The following is a 19,401-nucleotide window of genomic DNA, read 5'->3' as shown; positions in this document are numbered from 1 at the left end:
TTCTGTGAGGAAAATTAAAATTTTTTTTTATATATTATATAATTTATTATATTCTATAATTAATTCTGATACATACATCAGATAATATAAATTTTATTTTAATAATGGAGATACGATCCAATCTAACCTAACCTATATTTACAGAACATAACCTTTTATATATATATATATATAAAATATTTAATGAAGTTAATTGATTTGTGAAATTTTATATACAATAACATAATATTATTATATTTTTATAAATAGATTTTCACAAAAGAAATTCTGTGAGGAAATAAAGAAAAAGACCAGCTTGTGATTTAGAAGGATTTCACACTGTTGCTGTTCTCGGTTACGGGAGTAAACGTTTCTCGGAACGGCACAGCAACAGTGAGGATTAATCGAAGGAAAGAAACACGGAACGGCTGTATCAAGTCACTGAGTAAGCTAACAAGAATGTTTGCTGGCGCAATGTTGCCGAGCAGATCGAATTGTTTATAAATTATATATTATCTGGTGATACGCCGAGAGCGTATACAAAACCCGACTAGACGTTCACTGGCCACTGAACCTTATCACAAAGGCGTCGAAACACTCGATGCCACCGACAAAAGAAGAAATAGAAAAATGATAGAATGAAGATTGAATGCGTGCAATTATTCCGATAGATTTCAACCATGTTTTCACGTTCATGGACGAATAATGTTGTTAATAAATAATTCTACGAGATATATACAATTGATTGTATCCTGCACAAACAGTTAAGATTATTTTTACGACGAAAGAGTAATATTTTTCTAAACATAACCTCAATCTATTACTTTCGATACGTACGAAAGAATAATTATATATCAGGATATTTAATAAATATGACGATTTAAAATAAATTATTTTCATATTGATGCATACATTTATCATAGAATTAAGATTTAATGGAAACGTTAAAATAGAAAACCCGTACGTACAGCGTGCGTAATTTATGTGTTCCGTTGCCCGAAAATTTGGTCGCGGTCCAAGATGGTGGACCGAAAAGAAAACACACGTATAGAAAAACGATATCGCGAAATACCACGGAGTCATCAGCAGGCCGCCGATCCCTGACCTCAAAATGCAGCATGTACGTTCACATACCGCCGGTGAAAGATTAGATACTCGTATTTTTCGAGTTAATTTTGTATATTATAAAATGGATGTGCGCGCTTCTTTAATTTTACGAGGTTAAACGCATGCGTACATACAATTTGTCGCAATGCGCATGCTCCGTTTCTTCGTGAAAGATCGGCGTTTTTCGCCCCGTATCGTTTATTCCTCTCTCGACTCTCTACAATACAAATGATATTTTCCGTACCAAGGAAATTACTCGATGCTCGAAAAATGGCATATTTGCCGATATAATTTTTATTTCGAATAGAAAATTCTAAAGTTGAAATCACGTGGCACCGTTTTATCGGTGCAAAGTTCGAAGCCACCCAGTCGCCAATCCCAATTCTATGCTCGAAAGCGTAGTACATTCACGTACTAGCGATAGATTATGTCCATAGACACGGCGACGGATATTGCAGCGAGTGGAAGAAAAAGAATGACGTCGCTTGAGTTGAATTCAAAGTACTATTTTTATATTACTTTATAACGAAAAGCGCTGCGATCGAGCACGATAGAATTTCAAATTATTTTTTTTTAGATATTAAATAATAATAGTAAATATTTAAAAACATATCTCTAATCGACTTTCCTTTGTAACACTAAAATTGTTACAAACGTTTTCATATTTTATATAATTTTGTATAATAAAAAAATTATATCAATATATTTTCGACATTTCATATTCCGTAATACACGAAGTATTCCGCGATTTCGAAAAGAGATTAAAAAATCATTGCTATTTGAAGCGAGAAAGAGAGAGAGAGAAAAAAGAATACGAAAACACGTGATGCGACAAGTTTTACCAACAATTTATCTTCGTCATTGCACAGCCCATAAAAACAGCTAAGGAAACGTTAATAAAAATGTCTCGGCTAATTTTACAACGTAACCGCTACGAGATAGCCAGACTGAAAAGATGGCGCTCTCGCAATTGTCGATGCAAAAGAGATAGAGGGAAGAAGAAGAAATACGCCACGGATGGACGATGCATAATGCATCGCGTGTACCGTGGGGGCTAACGTTGATTCGCGTACATAACTTCAATTACAATTAGTCAAGCATCCTGGAGGTCTCTCTCTCCACGCAACATTCCCACAGGTATTTCGGCTGACGCGCCCCAACTTCCAAATGCATTAACGTCACGTCTTTCTCGCTCTCTCGACGGACGGACGGCGTCTATCGAGGATGGTGCCAGAGAAACCTTTACGTCTGTCTATCTCCGACAACAGAAACCTAAAACCCACCACCGGTCTACACGAGCGTGTTTATAAAATACGAGAAGATTCGTCTGTGACATCGACGCCATCGTAACCGAGATAAAGGCTCGAAAGTTGTAAGCCACTATTTGTTAAGTGTATATCGATTTGAAAGATATCGTAATTCAATTCCGATCGTAATTTAATAGAAACATATTAGCGCTCGATATATATATAATATTCTCACGTCGAAGGGATATCGTATGGTTGAAAGAGCGAGTTCGAGTTCCCACCAATCGGGGAGAGAACGAGAATGAAAACCAATTGTGTCCACCGAATATAAATTTGGTCGCGATTTACCGACCGAGTAACCGTTCCCATCGTATACCGACGGATCCTCTTCGCGCGCGGTACTCCTATTTGAAATTATGATCCACCCGATGTAAACAAACCATCATCGCGATAATTCCAATGGGTGAAGTTTTAATTTCGCTTAATCGCTATTTACTGCGTCATTGTGCGGCCCGTAATAGGCTATATAAAACATAGTCACGGGTATAATTTGCGGCTAACATTATCACGGTGACGACAGGTGTAGCTGGGCCGTATACATGTCCTTCTTGCATGCGCAACTAACATAAATGAATAGGATACGCGAGTCGGTAGCACGTGCTACCAGGATTCGAGTAAACGACCTTTAACCGGTGTCCTTGACTTTTCTTGACATAGTTTGAACCGTCACACTGGTCGAACGACGCTCTTTTTTCTCTTCCCCCCCCCCCTTTTACGCCGCAATGAATCCGTAAAGAGGTTCATCTTATGAGAGCGATAACTGCTAGGAATTATCTGGAGCGGATCAAAATCGTAGAAATTAGCTTTTAAAATTTATTCCACGAGTTTTTATTGTTACAGGAAATTTTTTATCGGTTAAATCTTTCCCGTTTTAAATTCTACATTTTTTTAAAATTTCTTCTCTTACTGCCCAATCTGATAATCTATCGTGAAATTTGGTTTGAAATAGAAAAAAAAGTGATAACCGCCTATGATTGCGCTTCGTGAATGGAACTGGCTCTTACGTTCGAAAATATGGCTGCCATATGTGGCAACGGCGCACGCTTGGGAACAAATTGGCCCCTATTCGTATTCGAAACTTCGTTCTAACCTTCTTCGAATTAACACGAATCTTCGTTTTCGAAACTGCGCGAAAGCGAACGTATCGTACGAAATAAGTAAATAGAATTCGAAAATAATCTCGTCTTCAATATCGATTCTCCGAGTGAAGAAAAAATTTCTGGCCAATATTTTTCAGCGAAACGGCTACACCAATGTAACAATGATATGGGTACTCACCGCACACGACTCTGTCGAACGGGCTCATCCAATCTGAAAACAGAAACAGAATAATCGTAATTAGTGCGAACGTCAATCGATCCGGTAATACGAAGATTATTATACGACTATACGTAGTGAAAAGCGTGTACATTTCAGATAAACCACACTGACACAAGCACTGACACAACAACGCGGTCGTCGACAAAAAAAGAAACGAAGAAGGACAATCGGACGCGTATACAAACGAAACACATTCGAACAAATACGCAGTAGACTGTTCGACGTACGTTCCGCTGCAACTTCACGCCGCTCGAAAGGTAGATAAGAAACTTACGGTCGTGAAATGTTCCTAGCGTCTAGTGTCTAGTGTCTAGTATCCGACGATTAAATCCAAAACGATGAATTAACTTAAATATCGATCTCTATATCCTTCGATGATCTGATCGAAGCGACAAAACCATTTCGAAACTTTACTCTGAAGTGTGTAACGGTCAGTGTAACACGTATCTTGCGACCGCATCTCTAATTAACCACTCGGTCATCCGAACGCTATTCATTCTCGACTCGGGGGATTTATCCTAATAAATCACTCGACTGCATTACGTACGAACGACTACCGCGAGAGACGACGTTCCCTTTCTTCTCGGCTCGTAAAGTTATTCTTACGCACTCGTAAACCAGATAAGAACTTTATTGAATCACGAATAGACACTTCTTGCGAACGTTGCCCGATAACGCTGCGCTATGGACGAAGAAGGAAAACGGTTCTTCGTGACCCCCTTCTTCTTCTTTTTCTCTCGTTGCTTTCGCAAATATTACTAAAGGAGAATCTAATTAAAAAAATGACACATCGTTATAAATTACACTGAGACACGTGTCGAGAAGAATTAAACGTTGTCTATCATGATTTATTCGTATACCTTGATCGTTTCGCAAATATTGAACGATTGAAACGAATACCGTTCGAGAGAACAGAGGTTTGACAGGAAAAGATGGCTTCCGTTAATGGAATTCTTTCTCTTCGCGAGCAACAATTTCTCTCTTCGAAAAGTTATATGATAAACGTTCGTAAAGAAAAAAAAAGTCGGAAAATGTTGGTTGAATCATACCAATCGCTTAGAATATGATTTATGATTTAAACGTTGGAATATATCAGAATATACATTATTCATGAACGTAACGAATGATTTCTCCACTATTTCTTTTTCAATACGTTATAAAACGAAACGAATTTCGGAAAATAGTTTATACGTTCAACGACAATTATATAATAATTTTGTTAAAAATACAATCCGCGCCATGTTTGATTGATTCGTGTATCGTGGCGCACTCTGTCGTATTTCGTTTTAATTTAAAATCCAAACGCTAGGAGTCGTTTAATTCGCGCTAACAAGTTCGACGTGACGAATACAAGCAATATAATATTTTAAGGTAATTATTCATCGGAAACTGTTATTGCGAATAGTTATATTCGGGATCGTGATGGTTAAACGAATATCATTATTATCGTATCGATCGTTATTATTGAAATTGAATTGTTAAGGTTAACGAATGACCGACTCGAGCGACATTGCCCGATCCTTCGCGAAAATGTTTGACTTCTATAACCCGAAAGTATACACAAAGCCGAGAGTGCACTGCGAAAGCCAATTATTTCGAATTGGTTTATTTTCGTTTAACGTTGGAAACGAAAACCTTGAACGAGCTCCAGGCCCCCTTCGTTCACATTCTCGGATGGAGGACGCACGCGAGACCGCTCATCCAGACGCGATCGCGACGACGATAAAACGAAAAACAATGGGGATCGGTAAGTCGGACAGCTTTTAAAAATACACGAATGCTTTTTCACGACATTGCCGACAAGTACGCGATGTTGACGCGATAGACCAACTTGTTTGTCCGCCACGGATACACGCCGTGTAAAACGCCGTCGGCACTTTGTTCGCGTTAATACTATCGCAAACAAAGACGCTTGTATACAAGCTGGTACCCGGAATGCATTATGCGAGACACGGAAAATAGCCGGTCGCTGGAACGAGTAAAGATTTCAAGTCTAACGATGATCACGTTGCGAACACGCTCTTATACACAAGCAACGCCATTGTTTCTTTAAATTGAAAATTTACAATATTCTTCAAATCTTGGTTATCTTTTTTTTTTTGCGTCGTTACGTTGGAGATGAAGAAAATGGAATTTTACGTAAATTGATCCACGCTTCGGTGTTTTAAAAATTATATAAGATATACAAATATTACAGATAAATATATTAGTTGTACAGATCCATCCGATCAAGAATAATAAAATTCTAAATACATCTTATCCAATAAAATTTATCCTCTCTATCGTTTAATTAATATTGAAATTATATAAAAACGGTTGATTAGTTGTTTTTCATTTCAACGATAATATATTTAAATGAAAATCTTTAATATTAATTAGAGCTATTGCATTCGTATTGCCGATGACATGTTTATTTTCTATGCAAAAATTTAGAATGAATTTTTATTATCATTTTGAAAATAAATAAGTTATTATGCCAAGGAAAAAAAATTTATCAATATTAATTTTTACTAGTTAGATTAGCTTTGATAATTTATATTATTTTATATCGCCGGTAATAGTTTAATGTTCGTAATACGTGCATTTTATGGAACATTCGAGGCGTAACAATGTTCTAACGTAAGTATTCTATAGTATAATACCCCCTGCGGAAAGAATAACTATAAACACGTGTATCGTAGGTCAGTTTCCATTTACCGTTTGAGATTGAAGTGTCATTTCCAATTAATCCGATACAAATTGCTTCTATTTTTCTTTTTTTTTTTTATGCTTTTTCAACTTAGAAACTTGTATTCTCAAAGCGATTTTTGTTATATTATACGAAAGATAAATATATAATCTTGCATGAAAATAAAGGTTTTAATTTTATCTCTTGCGATTTTAATTGACACGATAAAATGATGCAATACGTATAGATTTTTTTCATATTACGAGACAATAAATTTAGATTCGAATCACGTTATAATTGTTTCGTTAATTTATCACCACTAAATAAACATGATCGATATTTTTACTTGCAAATTCGTGCCAACTCTTCGTGACTAGCAATAAGTACAAGCATATAAATAAAAGGGAGGAATTCATTATTTTTTTTTTTTTAACGACCGTAATGTTACTTGTACTTTTGTTCAACAATGTAGATTCGATTGTTTGTTGCCACAACGCGTGGTTATTAATGCGATAATTGAACAAAATCACGTTTGAATAATTATTCGTTTAATTCTATTATTGATTCCATTCTCATAGATAATTTAACGCTACATTAACCGGCGGTGATTAAGCTTCGAATCGGTGAATCAATCTTGTTTATCGTCGGTTTACATCTTCCATTTTATTCCAAGAACGAACATTAATGAAACATGATCACGCGATGCATACTTATTTTGAAAATTGACAATATAACGACAATTAATTCAATCCACACGAGCTAATTTCACCGTAGAACGATAATACATTCGAACAGAACTTCGTTCTGAACGATTTAAAGATTGTTTTATCGTTAAATTAAACACACATTACACGAGCATTAAAATGAAAAAAAAAAATAAAATATCGATATTTTTATTCGATAAAATTTCTTGTTCTTGTCAAATATCCATTTTTATTAAAATAAAAATATCGATGCATTAGGTATACGTAAAAATTACGAAGACTTACCGGTGATGGACATCCATGGATATCGCGGTATGTCCGAGATGCTTGGCTGTCCGGTGGTGGGTTGTTGGCAGGACGTCAAAGGATCAACGACGGCCGATGCGGCGGCGGCTTGATGATAGAATTGTGCGGCGGCGGCCATGGAGGCGGACGCGGCCGAGACGGCGGACGAAGCGGACGCGGAGGACACGAGGCTGCTGGGCGTAGCGCCGTTCTGATGATGATGGCCGAGGGTGTAATTTACCATTGGATCGGCGGATGCCGGCGCGACGTTCCCGGCGAGGCTGGCCGTGTAACGGCAAGATTTGTCGCCGGCGGTCGCAGCATCGACGGCTGCGGCCGCAGCCAACGCCGCGCTCGAGGCCGCGGTCGAGCCGAATCCCGGCACCATGCTGGACGTGGCGCCGAACGCGGCCGCCGCGACCGCTTGTTGCTGCTGATGATGATGATGGGCAGCTGCCGCAGACACGTACGGGTACATGCTGGAGGTTGTGCGCGCCGCCGGTGACGTGGATGCCGAACTTCCCGAATGCTGGGGGCTCGAGCCCGTCGGGCTTGGGGAATTGTGCTGTTGCGCGTAATTCACTGCCGCGGCCGCGACTGCAGCCGCGGATAAACTCGATTCTAGGCTCGCGGTCGCTGGGCTTGTCGTGCACGCCTGGATCGTGCCGGGATTCGCGCTCGAGAATAATTGTTGATGATGGAACTGTTGGTGGTACTTAGGTAGCATACTATCGATTATGAATTTCGAACTCATATCGGCTGTAGCCGGTGCCGATTTCGGACTCGGATGCCGAAGACACGCCCGGGCACGGGTGGCCGGGTTCAGTGTCTCAACACCGACACCGTACCGGCAAATCTGCCGGCTGCTGCTGCTTCATCTTCACACGCACACTTCCACCGCCAATCACCTTTTCCTTGTACACACAAGTTGTATATACTCAATTTATTCTCCCGATCTCTTTCGATCGATTCGAATTTTTTCTCGCACCGTACTTCTCGCACGCACTCGATTATCGTTCGAATCAATCGATTTCACGTCGTTTCTTTTTCTTTTCACTTTTCGATAATTCTTTCCTTTCTTCTCCTTCTCCCTTTCTATCTTTCTATTTTCTCTCGTTTACTCGTGTGTTACCTTTGACCCCCCACTTTGACTCGCCACTTTACACATTATCACTGGTACGGTACGATAACGGACGCGGGCGGAAAAAAAAGGATATCGCTAGTAGGCGGATGATGGCGATTACGACGGGCAGCTTGCGACGGCAGACGGGACACGGGACACGGTTTCCAGATCATTCGTTTCTCTTTATGTTTTCGGGCGATGATCGTGCCGTCGATCGCACACCGGAGCAAAAGAGCATCTCCACCGTCCAGGTATGATTTTTCGGGGCGACGTTACGATTCCTTTATGGTAATTACGATTCCTTCCACATCGAGATGACGAGCGATAATAAAGCAGCGGGTCTTTCGTCGGTCGGGCCCACCCAGCTGATCCAACACAGCGGTCCCAGCGAGAAAATTGGGCTGCGACGGCGATCGAGGCGACGGCACGAGGAGAGAGAAGAGAAGAGAAGAGCGTGGCCCCTGTCAGGTGTTAGAAGCCGTTTCTTGCGTACTTCTCGGATAGTCGACGAATCCTTTATGGGCCATGCATGAAGGTACTATAGCCCCCTATCCCGAACGCCGCGTACTACAACCCACGGCCAGCTAAATGTAACCCCTTACAATAATGGCGCCGCTTGTCTCTCCGTTCTGTTCCCCCCTCTCTTCTACCTCGATCCTCGAGCGCGCTGGGGTACCAGCTGGTAAACAGAGTCGACCAATCGCGCCGCTCCCTTATCCGAAGTGGACCAATCGCGGCCCGTCTAGGCGCGCCAAGATGAATGGTTCTCTCTCTCCACACCGACTCGCCTCTCTCTGATCTTCGCTGCTGCCTATGCTTCCAACTCTCTCTCTTGTTTCTTTTCTACCTCTCGTTCGTTCTCACTTCACTATACCACGCTCTCGCGCTTCGTCCATACCACCGATTCTCTTCGTTTTGCTCCCTTCGCCTCTATGCGTTCAGCACCGCTCTACTCTCTTTTCTCCGCCAGTGCAGTCCTGTTCACCACGTTGCCTTATACCCTATACTGTTGTGCAGCCTTCAGACGTCTCGCGCGATACTTTTACTCTCTCTTTCTTTTTCTCTCTCTCTCGCTCCTACTTTTTTCTTTCTTTCTCCGTTTTTTCTCTAATCTCTACTCTTTTCTTCCTCTACGCTCTTTTCTTCTCGTTCACTCTTCCTTGCCGCTCCCTTTTTTTCATACTTTCATGCTTTCCAGCGAGCCAGCAGTTTTTCTGATGATTAGCCTCGCACGCGTTTATCCACTTTTTCCGTCGTTTCTTGATTCTTCTTTATTTTTATACCTCTCGCTTTCTTCGCTTCGTCTCGTTTCTCTTCGATCCGCTCGTATTTCTCTCGATCGTAAACATCACGTCATCCACGATTTTCTTCAATTTGTAATTTTTTCACCCATCTTTTTAATCATATCCGTGCAGCAACTTTCGAGTTAGGCGAGTGAGTTTGCATCGTCCGACGGCCACCGATTCTTCTTCTCTCACGAGTTTTCGCCGTATTCTTAAACTTTTGTTTCTCGATCTTTTTCTCTCTTTTATTTTCTTCTCATTATTTCTTCACTTTCTCGTCTAATTCCTCTCTTTGAACAATTCATATCGACTTTCCGATTATCGTATCGAACTTTTTGTTTTGAACTCTGTCGTCTATCCATACATACTTTTCCACGAAAATATTCATAAACTCGTCGAATCGATCGATTAGAAAATAAATATATCACAATGATCATAGATTTCGCAATCACGACTCGCTACGCGAACATCTTTTTTTCGATTCTTTCCCCGATCCAGATGGCGTTCAAATCTCTTTTGATTCAGGATTACGTATACCTCTACTTTCCTCCGTTCCCGCGAGGAATATGCAAGCGAAACTGGCGCTTTTCGTCAGTGTCGTCTGCTCGACTCTTCGAAACCACTGAACTCGTCCGGGTCGGGATAGCGGCGGCATTCCTACGTTCTTAGAGTGGTGGCGAAGCGAGCTCGCGGGAAGAGAGGGTACAGCTACTTGCGGTCAGAGGGGAATCGAGGGGGCAGTCTCGATGGAACACGAAGCGCGCGAGGGTAAAGGTACACAGGGGCGGGAAAAAATTCTCGATCTCGAGATTCTTGTAGATGGAGAAAGGAAATATATCCTTTAAGATGTCATTATATGCAACGTATTATATTCTGACAGTCGGATCATTGATTCAATTTTTAATGTATTTCACTTTTGAAATTTTTATAGTGAGTAATTAATTTAAAAAAGAATAAATAATTTCCATATTATAATTCTCGATTTTTGAACGATTGTATATAACTTTGCGTTATATATTCGTAGTGTACATTCGACTTTATTGTATCGCGTTCGTTAAAGGCCTCTTTTCAATTGATCGCGTTCCTTTTTCTGTCTCTTCGCGGGACGAAACAGCGGCTTGTTCATTACACTGGATGGTTCGGTTTAAATATAACGCGGCTTGTTTGTTTTCATGCTGAGACTCAATGCCAAGGGGTAAATGGCTGCTCGTATTGTACTACACAATAGTTCCTTCGTCGCTCTTGATGACGCAACGACGAATTTTACGAAAGAATTCTTAACAGGATGGAAAAACGGAGTGAATGATTTTTAATTGAGATCTGTTTATTGAATTTTTTCTTGCATGAGAGATAATTAATCGAACGATTAAAAAGATACATCAGTCCCGTCGGATCTTCTTAATCAATTTTAAGTACTTACCTTGAATCCTGCCATCCAATCCTGAAACAGAGTATAAATAAAATTCTCATTAGTGAATCATTCTCAAATTATTTTTTTTAGCGAAGATAACGTAAACGACCGATTTAATCGCTTGACAGTTTTTTGAAAGTATTTGAAATTTTATAAAATTTATAAAAATTATTCAACTATATTTAATCAGATCAGCCATTGTTTCTCAATACACTGTTTCACCGAATAATATTTTAAGTTCATAAGCTTCAATTTAATTACCTCGCGTTCTTTTTCCAATTTTTAAAACATTATTAAAATTAATTATCAGATGAGAAAAATACGACATGTACATTTCTACACGAATTTAATACTCTTTTTCGAAATAACAATCCATGGAATTCGAATCATTTGATTTATTCCATCGATTACAGAAACCATGAAAATCCTCGAAAACCCTTAATTTCGAGTCGAGTCGACAAAAAAAAAAAGAAAAAAAAATTGGGAACCGGGGATGAACAGGCGTGGTCTTTCAGGTATATCTCGAGCGTATATCCATACGTCAGAATATGGAAAGTATGTAGATGCCTCCGAGGCTAATCTATGGAGATGAATGTCCCACCCCTGGCAGAATCCACGGCATCGGGACCGCGCTCGATCTTTTTAAGAACACCGCCTGTACCCGATGATATCCAACATGGCTTCGAAGCGTACAAAAGAAAGAGAAATGCCTCGGCACCCTTTGTGGCCCGAGACGATAGATGGAACGATACAGAGAAACGACCTAAGCAACATCCTTTTTCTTTTTTTTTATTCAAACGAGAAACACGTTTAATCCGTCTCGAAAAAACATTTGTGAAATTAAAAAATAAATATTTCTTTCGTCATTTTTTAAAATATAATCGTATTTTTTTTATATAAAATTTTTCTTTTATATCGATATCTATATCGTGTGATTCAGATTCAGATTAACAAAGATTCGATGAATAATCGAGGAGAGGAGAGATCGATCCAATTATTTCGATCCTAGAATGAAACGATATCGCGCGCGTACAGTTGTATTCAACGGCATGTATACCCGTCTCGAGCATCGCGGGGTATAAATTGTGAGCGTGGACGATCGAAGACACGCACAACCACCGCGTTCGGTATGCGGTGGTGCCATATGTACGTGTCGTGGAATTCTCGAGGCGAGGCGCGCCGATCGTGAAATTTTCGAAGGGAGTGGGAATGGAAGAAGAATTGGGCGGTGGTTTCCAACGACGTTGGACGTGGATCGTGGGGGCTCGGGGTGAACTGCGGGGTGACGCCCTGATGATCGGGACCAGAGGCACCTATCGCGCCATCTTCGAGGAGATAAAGAGAATTCCCAAACCACGAGTTGATCGTGCAGGGTAAATGGTTATCGATGAATTTTTCACAAAGAAATAATTATCAGATTTTTAAGATTGTTAACCTTTGTTAATTTCTTTTTTTCTAAGTATAAAAAAAAGTTGAGTTGTAGAAAGTGTTGAAAATTAAATTTGTTTGTATTAGAAAGTAGAGATACGAAAATCGTGTATTTATGTATAAATTTGTTAAACTCTTTATATATATATATTTTCTACGGTTTAATTGAAATTCTGTCGCGAAAGATTTAGTATGGGGATTAATTGGTCGGCGAAATATCAGGATTGTAACGTCGATATGATATCGTTGAGAGAAGTAACAATGTTGTGTACAACGCTTGAAACGTTATACTTGAAACGTTGCCTTAACGTGGATCAAGTTTCTGATAAAGCGATGAGATGTTTCGCTGGAGAATCGATGAAAATAATAATTTTTGACATTTCTAAAATAAAACAATTCGTTGGGAAAATATTTGTAGCTTAGAAATCGAAACATTATAAAGTTTCCAGAAATTATCGAATTTTATTATCTGATATAGAGCAATCTATATATCTGGTAATATAAATTACAATTTTTATAATAACAATATTTGATTATTATATATTTTATCATATGTATGATTCACTTCGAATTATCATTTGAATGTTATTAGCGATGATTAATAATAATAAGTAATATATAAATATATGGTTTGATGCAATAGTTAAAAGAAAATTCTTGTAATTCAGTCGCGTAATACGTTGAAAAGTAAAAAATAAAAACGTATGAAAGTGATACATTAATGTAATTTATTACGATAATAGATATTGACAAATTTTCTACGATCTATTATGCAAATAGCCTCAATTTAACGAGAATGTTTCTTGTTTTTTTTTACCTGTTTTTATCTAATCATAAAATATATATATATATATATTATACGGCATTTATCGTATACGTATCGCCAATTAAATCGCACAATTAAAAAGCGATACACGATCGTATTATAGATTCAATGTTGCACGGTCCGTTGTCTGCTCGCCACTGTTTTACCGACTCGTTTTGTCTAACTCGTTTACCTAGCGAGAAAGAATTTGCGAGGCTTCGTGGGTATTTTACCTACAACGTGATCCTCCAAAACTTTCGTAATCCCGAATATCCTTGTACGGCTCGCGTGCAATCACGAAAATGTAATTCGAAACGTCGAAACCTGTTACGTGAATTCTTTAAATGGTGTAAATGTAACCACTCGAATTTGTTAAAAAACTGTTATCGTATTATCTTATACGAGAGAATTATACGTATAAATAATACTCGTATCGTATTTTTATAAAGTCTCTTCAACATGTTTCAGAATCAGTGTTGTAAGAAGTGTTTAATATCGATCATCGAAAACTGTATCACGATGTAATTCGTGTCGGTTAAAAAATTAACAGAGAAAGGGCATGTTTGTCGTTAACACGTTTTACGAGGGTGATCTACTTGGTCGCAGATGCGCGGGGAATTCGGCCGTCGTCCGGAATCTCTCGTCTCGAGCGATAAAACGAAGCACAGCAATCGAAGGGCGAGAAAAAGCAGGAGGACGAAGCGGTGGAGAAAGATTGGCCCTAAAACGCCGACGAGGCACAGATAAGAAACGATCCCGTGACGTTTCGTCTGCCCGTATCTCGCGGATTACCGATTCCTCTAAATCTGGAAATCTCGGAAGGTTGAAAAGTTTGCTTCCAGCTTTCGACGAGGACACAACGTTCGAAATTTCGTCGCTTTGCCAACGAGTGAGTAATCATTTCTCTTATATTTTTAAATATTTTAACAATAATTAATTTTCCTTTTTGACTTCATATATTAAAAAAATAATTTTTATTTCTCAGTCTCGAAGAGAAAATTTTTTCGAAATTTTTGAAAGGTAATTTTAAAAAAATAATTTTTATTCCTCGAAGAGAAAATTTTTTCAAAATTTTTAAAGTAATTTTAAAAAAATAATTTTTATTCCTCGAAGAGACAATTTTTTCGAAATTTTTAAAGTAATTTTAAAAGAATAATTTTTATTCCTCGAAGAAACAATTTTTTCGAAATTTTTAAAGTAATTTTAAAAAAATAATTTTTATTGCTTGAAGAGAAAATTTTTTCGAAATTTTTAAAGTAATTTTAAAAAAATAATTTTCATTCCTCGAAAAAAAATTTTTTCGAAATTTTTGAAAAGTAATTTTAAAAGAATAATTATTCCTCGAAGAGAAAATTTTTTTGAAATTTTTGAAAAGTAATTTTAAAAGAATAATTTTTAATTCTCGAAGAGAAAATTTTTTCGAAATTTTTGAAAGGTAATTTTAAAAAAAAATAATTTTTATTACTCAATCTTGAAGAGAAAATTTTTTTGAAATTTTTAAAGTAATTTTAAAAAAATAATTTTTATTCCTCGAAAGAAAATTTTTTTTAAAAATTTTGAAAAGTAATTTTTATTGCTCGAAGAGAAAATTTTTTCGAAATTTTTGAAAAGTAATTTTTTTTAAAATATAAACTCCTTCAGTTATTTAATCTTATTATTATCCTTATTACACCGTTAGTTTCTCGAGTATTTTCCAAATGATCGTACAACAATCGGTTTAGACTCATTGTCTTAAAATATATAGGGATAGTAAATAACTGTCGTTCGTGAAAGTGGGATATAATTTTAATCGTTCGTTCCGTGTACCCAAGCAACGATCTTTTTCTTTCCATTTACTTGCCCGTATTCTCGCGAACCATAGAAAAATGTAACGTAATTTGTTAAACAAACCTCGCGTTGTAAAAGAGTGCCGGGATACGGGAACGTAGATGCATGGCCTGTCATTACGAACAATTTTATTAGCGCTTCCGAGAAAGTGTACGGTGAAACCGTGCTGATGCACGAATATGGTGATTACGGTATACTCGGACAATTGGTCAGTCAATTCTTGGAACGCGATAATAATTTCCCATTTTTCTATCGAAAAATATCGATCCTTGGCACGCTCAACGGCGTAAACACGGTATCGTTGAATAATAACAGTGATGTAAGAAAAAAAAAAACTAGATAAATTTTCACTAGATAGTTTTTTTTTTGATTCTGTAACAATCGAGTGGAACGAGATGTATCTTTTTATCGTAAAATCGTAAAAATGTCAAAAGTTGTTTGCATTCTTTCGTATGATTTAATTTTAATAGTATTTCTTATTGGATAAACAAGACGAAATTATGTAAGCTCTCATTAATGTAATAATCTTTGGTTATTAAATCGCTATCTAGATTATCTATTACCGGTTTTTCTTGAAAATATTAATATGCAAATAAAATTTATTTCGCTATATGTTAATAATTGTTTAATAAATTCAATGTAAATATATATTGTTTTTATGAGCTGATTCTACGAGAATTTGATAAGATATAACTTTTATAAAATATGATGCAACTATATCTCATTTAACGAGCAAAATTTTTCTCCGTTCAATCTTGATAATATTTTCAAAGTGAATATCTTAAATGTTTACTTTGTATATTTTATAAATATTATCCTCGATGATATCATCAAGATTATGGGAAAAAATAATTCACGTTAAAAAAAGGATCATTATTAATACACATTGATTATTAATACTTTAAAAAAAATATTTTAAAATTCTTATTACAATTAATATTATTAAATTTAACGCGCGTGCGCACTTTTGTACTACTCGAATCAAGTTCGTTTCAATTATTTGAAAGTACGTACGCATGCGCGTACTCACTCGTGATGCATAGCCTTATACCGCGCAGGCGCATCGCCTGCTCGGCGAACGAAACACGGCGACCAAATCGGAATCGTCTTTTCGCGATGGATGTCTTTCGAATGAAAAAAAGATCGCGATGTGGAAGCGAATGACCTGGTAAACGGGGAGCTGTCAAGCACGTGACAGCTTGACAGACGCGACGCGACGCATAGTGACGTAATAACGTGGCGGAAGGTCCGGAACGCGGGACGACAAGTGTGTGCGGGACAGTGACGGTGCACCTTGAACGAGGCGAGCCACTTAACGACATTAGTTGGAGAGAGTTCGATAAAGGATAGGTAGAAAGACGGAACGAGCGGGCTTGTGACTCGATGCGTTTTACTGCTGCTTTACGTCGGTTTATTGCGCCATCAAAACGTAAAATGTGCCCGGTCGGGAAGCGTGCACACGCGTGGGTACACCCCCACTTATACTTTTACCGCCGACTGCCGGTTAAACCGGCTGACATTTCACGATTTCTTGCTATGAAGAATATTTCGGCTCGCCTGTCCGATCTAATTTTTCTCTCTTATCTCGCTCGCTCCTTTTAACAACTTGGTTTCCCCTTCTTGCTTATGTTATAGGTTAGAATTATTTGTGTTATAGGTTAGAATTCTTTTGACGGACGTATGTTCAACTGTCATTTTCACCGTCGAAGAGAAAGTGTAATCTTCTTTGGACCCAATGAAGTGAATAATTTCGTATTGTATTATGATCGGAAAAAATTGGCAACGACTTCGTTTTTGCAGGTTATACAAAATAATCTTGTAAGTAGTATTATATATTATATCACGACTATCGTCTCTCTATATTTTTTTTATTATTTTCCTTTCAATATAAGATTCAAAAAACGCAATTTTTTAAATTTTCATTAGTCAATTGATCGTAGTTGTCCTAGACACCATTACTGGAACACGTTCTTATCGCTATCTTTTTTTATAAAATGTTTCTCGTTCTACTTTGCTTCTATTATGAAAAAAAGTTCACGTTTTTTTCCTCCATTTGATTTCCATTCCTAATTGCCAATGTTAACGATATTTAAAAAAAACTTTACACGTTATAAGGATATCATAATTGTATAATTGATGTACGTTAAGAGAATCGATCTTGCGAAACTTTTCATCGGATTAAATCCTCTTTCTTTTTTTCCCGTATTAAATCAATGTCACGTTTTCATTTTTTCAATCTCGATACCCGATCTGTGCGAAGAAATCGATAATTGCTGCAAGTTGAATTCCCATCCCGAGAATTCTCGCATTCTAAAACTCGGAGGAGAGGGGGGGGGAAGGGGGAGGCTCGAAACTGGTCCAAGGAAATATTATCTGAGAAAATGGCGATCCTCGATGCCGGCCGGGCAACGTCGCGCGCCATTACAACAGTTTTGTCTGGCGGAGAGAAGAGAAAGAGAAAGGCGGGCGCATTCCGGGACGGCGATTTGCGTTTCACCGCTTGCGATACCAGGCGCACCAGGATATCGGGACGGCGGTGCAACTTTTGGGAAACGGGAACGCCCGTTATTGGGAAATTTACAAAGACGCATGGTCCATAAATTGAAGGGGGCGCGCGCCGCAAATTTTATTAATCGTGAAAGAGGCTCTCATTCGCTTCGTTCTCTTTTTTCCCCCTCCCTCTGTTTTTTTCACCACACTTTCGATAACGTACGATATCGCTCTCGAGTTAACAGGCGGAGCGTGGCTGTTTTTAAATTTTATTTCTACCTCGGTTTTCGATTTCGAGAAACCTGTTTTTGGGATAAAGTTCCAAGTTCACAAGTTTCTTCTTCCAGATTATATTTTTAATTTTTTTTATTTCGCGCTCCGTGACGATGCTCTTCAAATTTAAATCGATCGATCGATCGTTCATGATTAGGAATGTCGCCAACGCTTTCGCAACTCGGGATACCCGAATGGAATAATGAAAGGAAGCGATGAATTCGATGAATGGACGTGTGATGATTACGTTTCTTCCATTTGTTACCTCGTTTCAAGGTTGATCGCGTGGCCTTCGATCAAAGCCTCGCTCCTTGGTAACAAAATTTTATCAATGAGATATCGAAGGGAAATTATCAATTTAAAAATAAAAATTCTCCAAGACGAGGAAATAGCGAGGGGTTGTTGGAATTTGTAAATCTCGCGTGATACAGTGGCGTCATCTGGCAGGGGGTGGTGGAACAAGAATAGGCTCTCCCTTGTTTCGAACGCAAACCCCTCTGCACGACCGACCGATCGGACAACGAGTGATTGGCGAAAGCATCCCCTATGCTCCGGATGCTTTCCTCCCGTGTTTCCAGGATACCGTCAGAGACAGATAGTTCTTGAAAATCACGCCAGAGAGAACTTTGCGCGATATTTTTAATTTAAATTGATTTTGTTAATTTGTGTTATTTATTATAAAAAAATTTTGTTTTTATTCATGTATGTATGTATGTTATATGATTTACGGTTTCGAAATAATTGCAGTGATTATAGGTGATAAATATAAATTGTATTACTTGAAAAATTCATTACGTTCAATAATATTGCAAGTAATGGCAATTTCGACGAATATATAGATTATTTCCAATAATATTTTTCTCCTTTTTTTTTTATCCATTTCACGTTGGGATAGTTATTGTTTCAGGATTTGTGATAAATATTTCCATCAGGAAGGTAGTTGGTGCGTGGAAAAAGTGCGTTTCAAGGGTACGATTATCGCGTACGATTTATTCAAAATCTCGAGATGGAACGAAGGAAGAAAGAAGGCGGTGAGATGCGAGGAAGTAACAACGTATTGGCGCGTAGAATATAGGAAGCGTAACTCGCGACATCTAGCGTCGGTAAAACGAAATACCGTGGAATCGGTACGCGACTCGGTCAACAAAACAGGGACACCGCTACGTGAAAACGTTCGTAAAATTTTAACTACTTAATAAAAATGTTACGAGCTACTGTCCCACGCGTCGAATTACCACGAGGCTCTCGTTTCATTCGAAATTCGCGCGCATTTTCGAATATCTTCTTTTCTTATACATCAACGATATTAATTCGTCGATATATAAAATTCTCGATCGAATAGAAGTAGAAATATAAAGTAAAAGTATTCTCGTCTGTCTATAAGACGAAAA

General features: G+C 38.1%; 2 protein-coding genes and 1 long non-coding RNA gene across 4 annotated transcripts in view; 1 reads left to right on the top strand and 2 right to left on the bottom strand.

Annotated features, from left to right (window-relative positions):
• LOC410643 (homeobox protein abdominal-A homolog) overlaps positions 1-10,655 on the bottom strand; it is a 36,350-nt gene extending 25,695 nt beyond the window's left edge. The window contains exons 1-2 of one of the 2 annotated variants that reach the window (XM_016917154.2): positions 7,371-10,655; positions 3,672-3,704 (exon numbers count right to left, since the gene is read on the bottom strand). In XM_016917154.2, coding sequence (XP_016772643.1) covers positions 3,672-3,704; positions 7,371-8,124 — 787 coding nt within the window. In that variant the 5' untranslated portion in view covers positions 8,125-10,655. The remainder of the gene's footprint in view (positions 1-3,671; positions 3,705-7,370) is intronic. The other variant, XM_394120.7, reaches the window with a different exon arrangement.
• The window catches only part of LOC102656349, a 247,967-nt gene that overhangs the window by 49,819 nt on the left and 178,747 nt on the right, over positions 1-19,401 (bottom strand). The window contains exon 4 of the mRNA XM_026445787.1: positions 11,197-11,217. Within this exon, the coding sequence (XP_026301572.1) occupies positions 11,197-11,217 (21 nt within the window). The remainder of the gene's footprint in view (positions 1-11,196; positions 11,218-19,401) is intronic.
• On the top strand, positions 12,138-16,996 carry LOC102655938. Its single transcript, XR_003306279.1, has 3 exons — positions 12,138-12,560; positions 13,889-14,309; positions 16,905-16,996. It is a non-coding gene; the product is annotated as an uncharacterized LOC102655938 (long non-coding RNA).

Source organism: Apis mellifera, linkage group LG16 (genome assembly GCF_003254395.2).
Source record: "Apis mellifera strain DH4 linkage group LG16, Amel_HAv3.1, whole genome shotgun sequence".
NCBI classification, from domain to species: Eukaryota; Metazoa; Arthropoda; class Insecta; order Hymenoptera; family Apidae; genus Apis; species Apis mellifera.
This window is presented reverse-complemented; position numbering and strand designations above follow the sequence as displayed.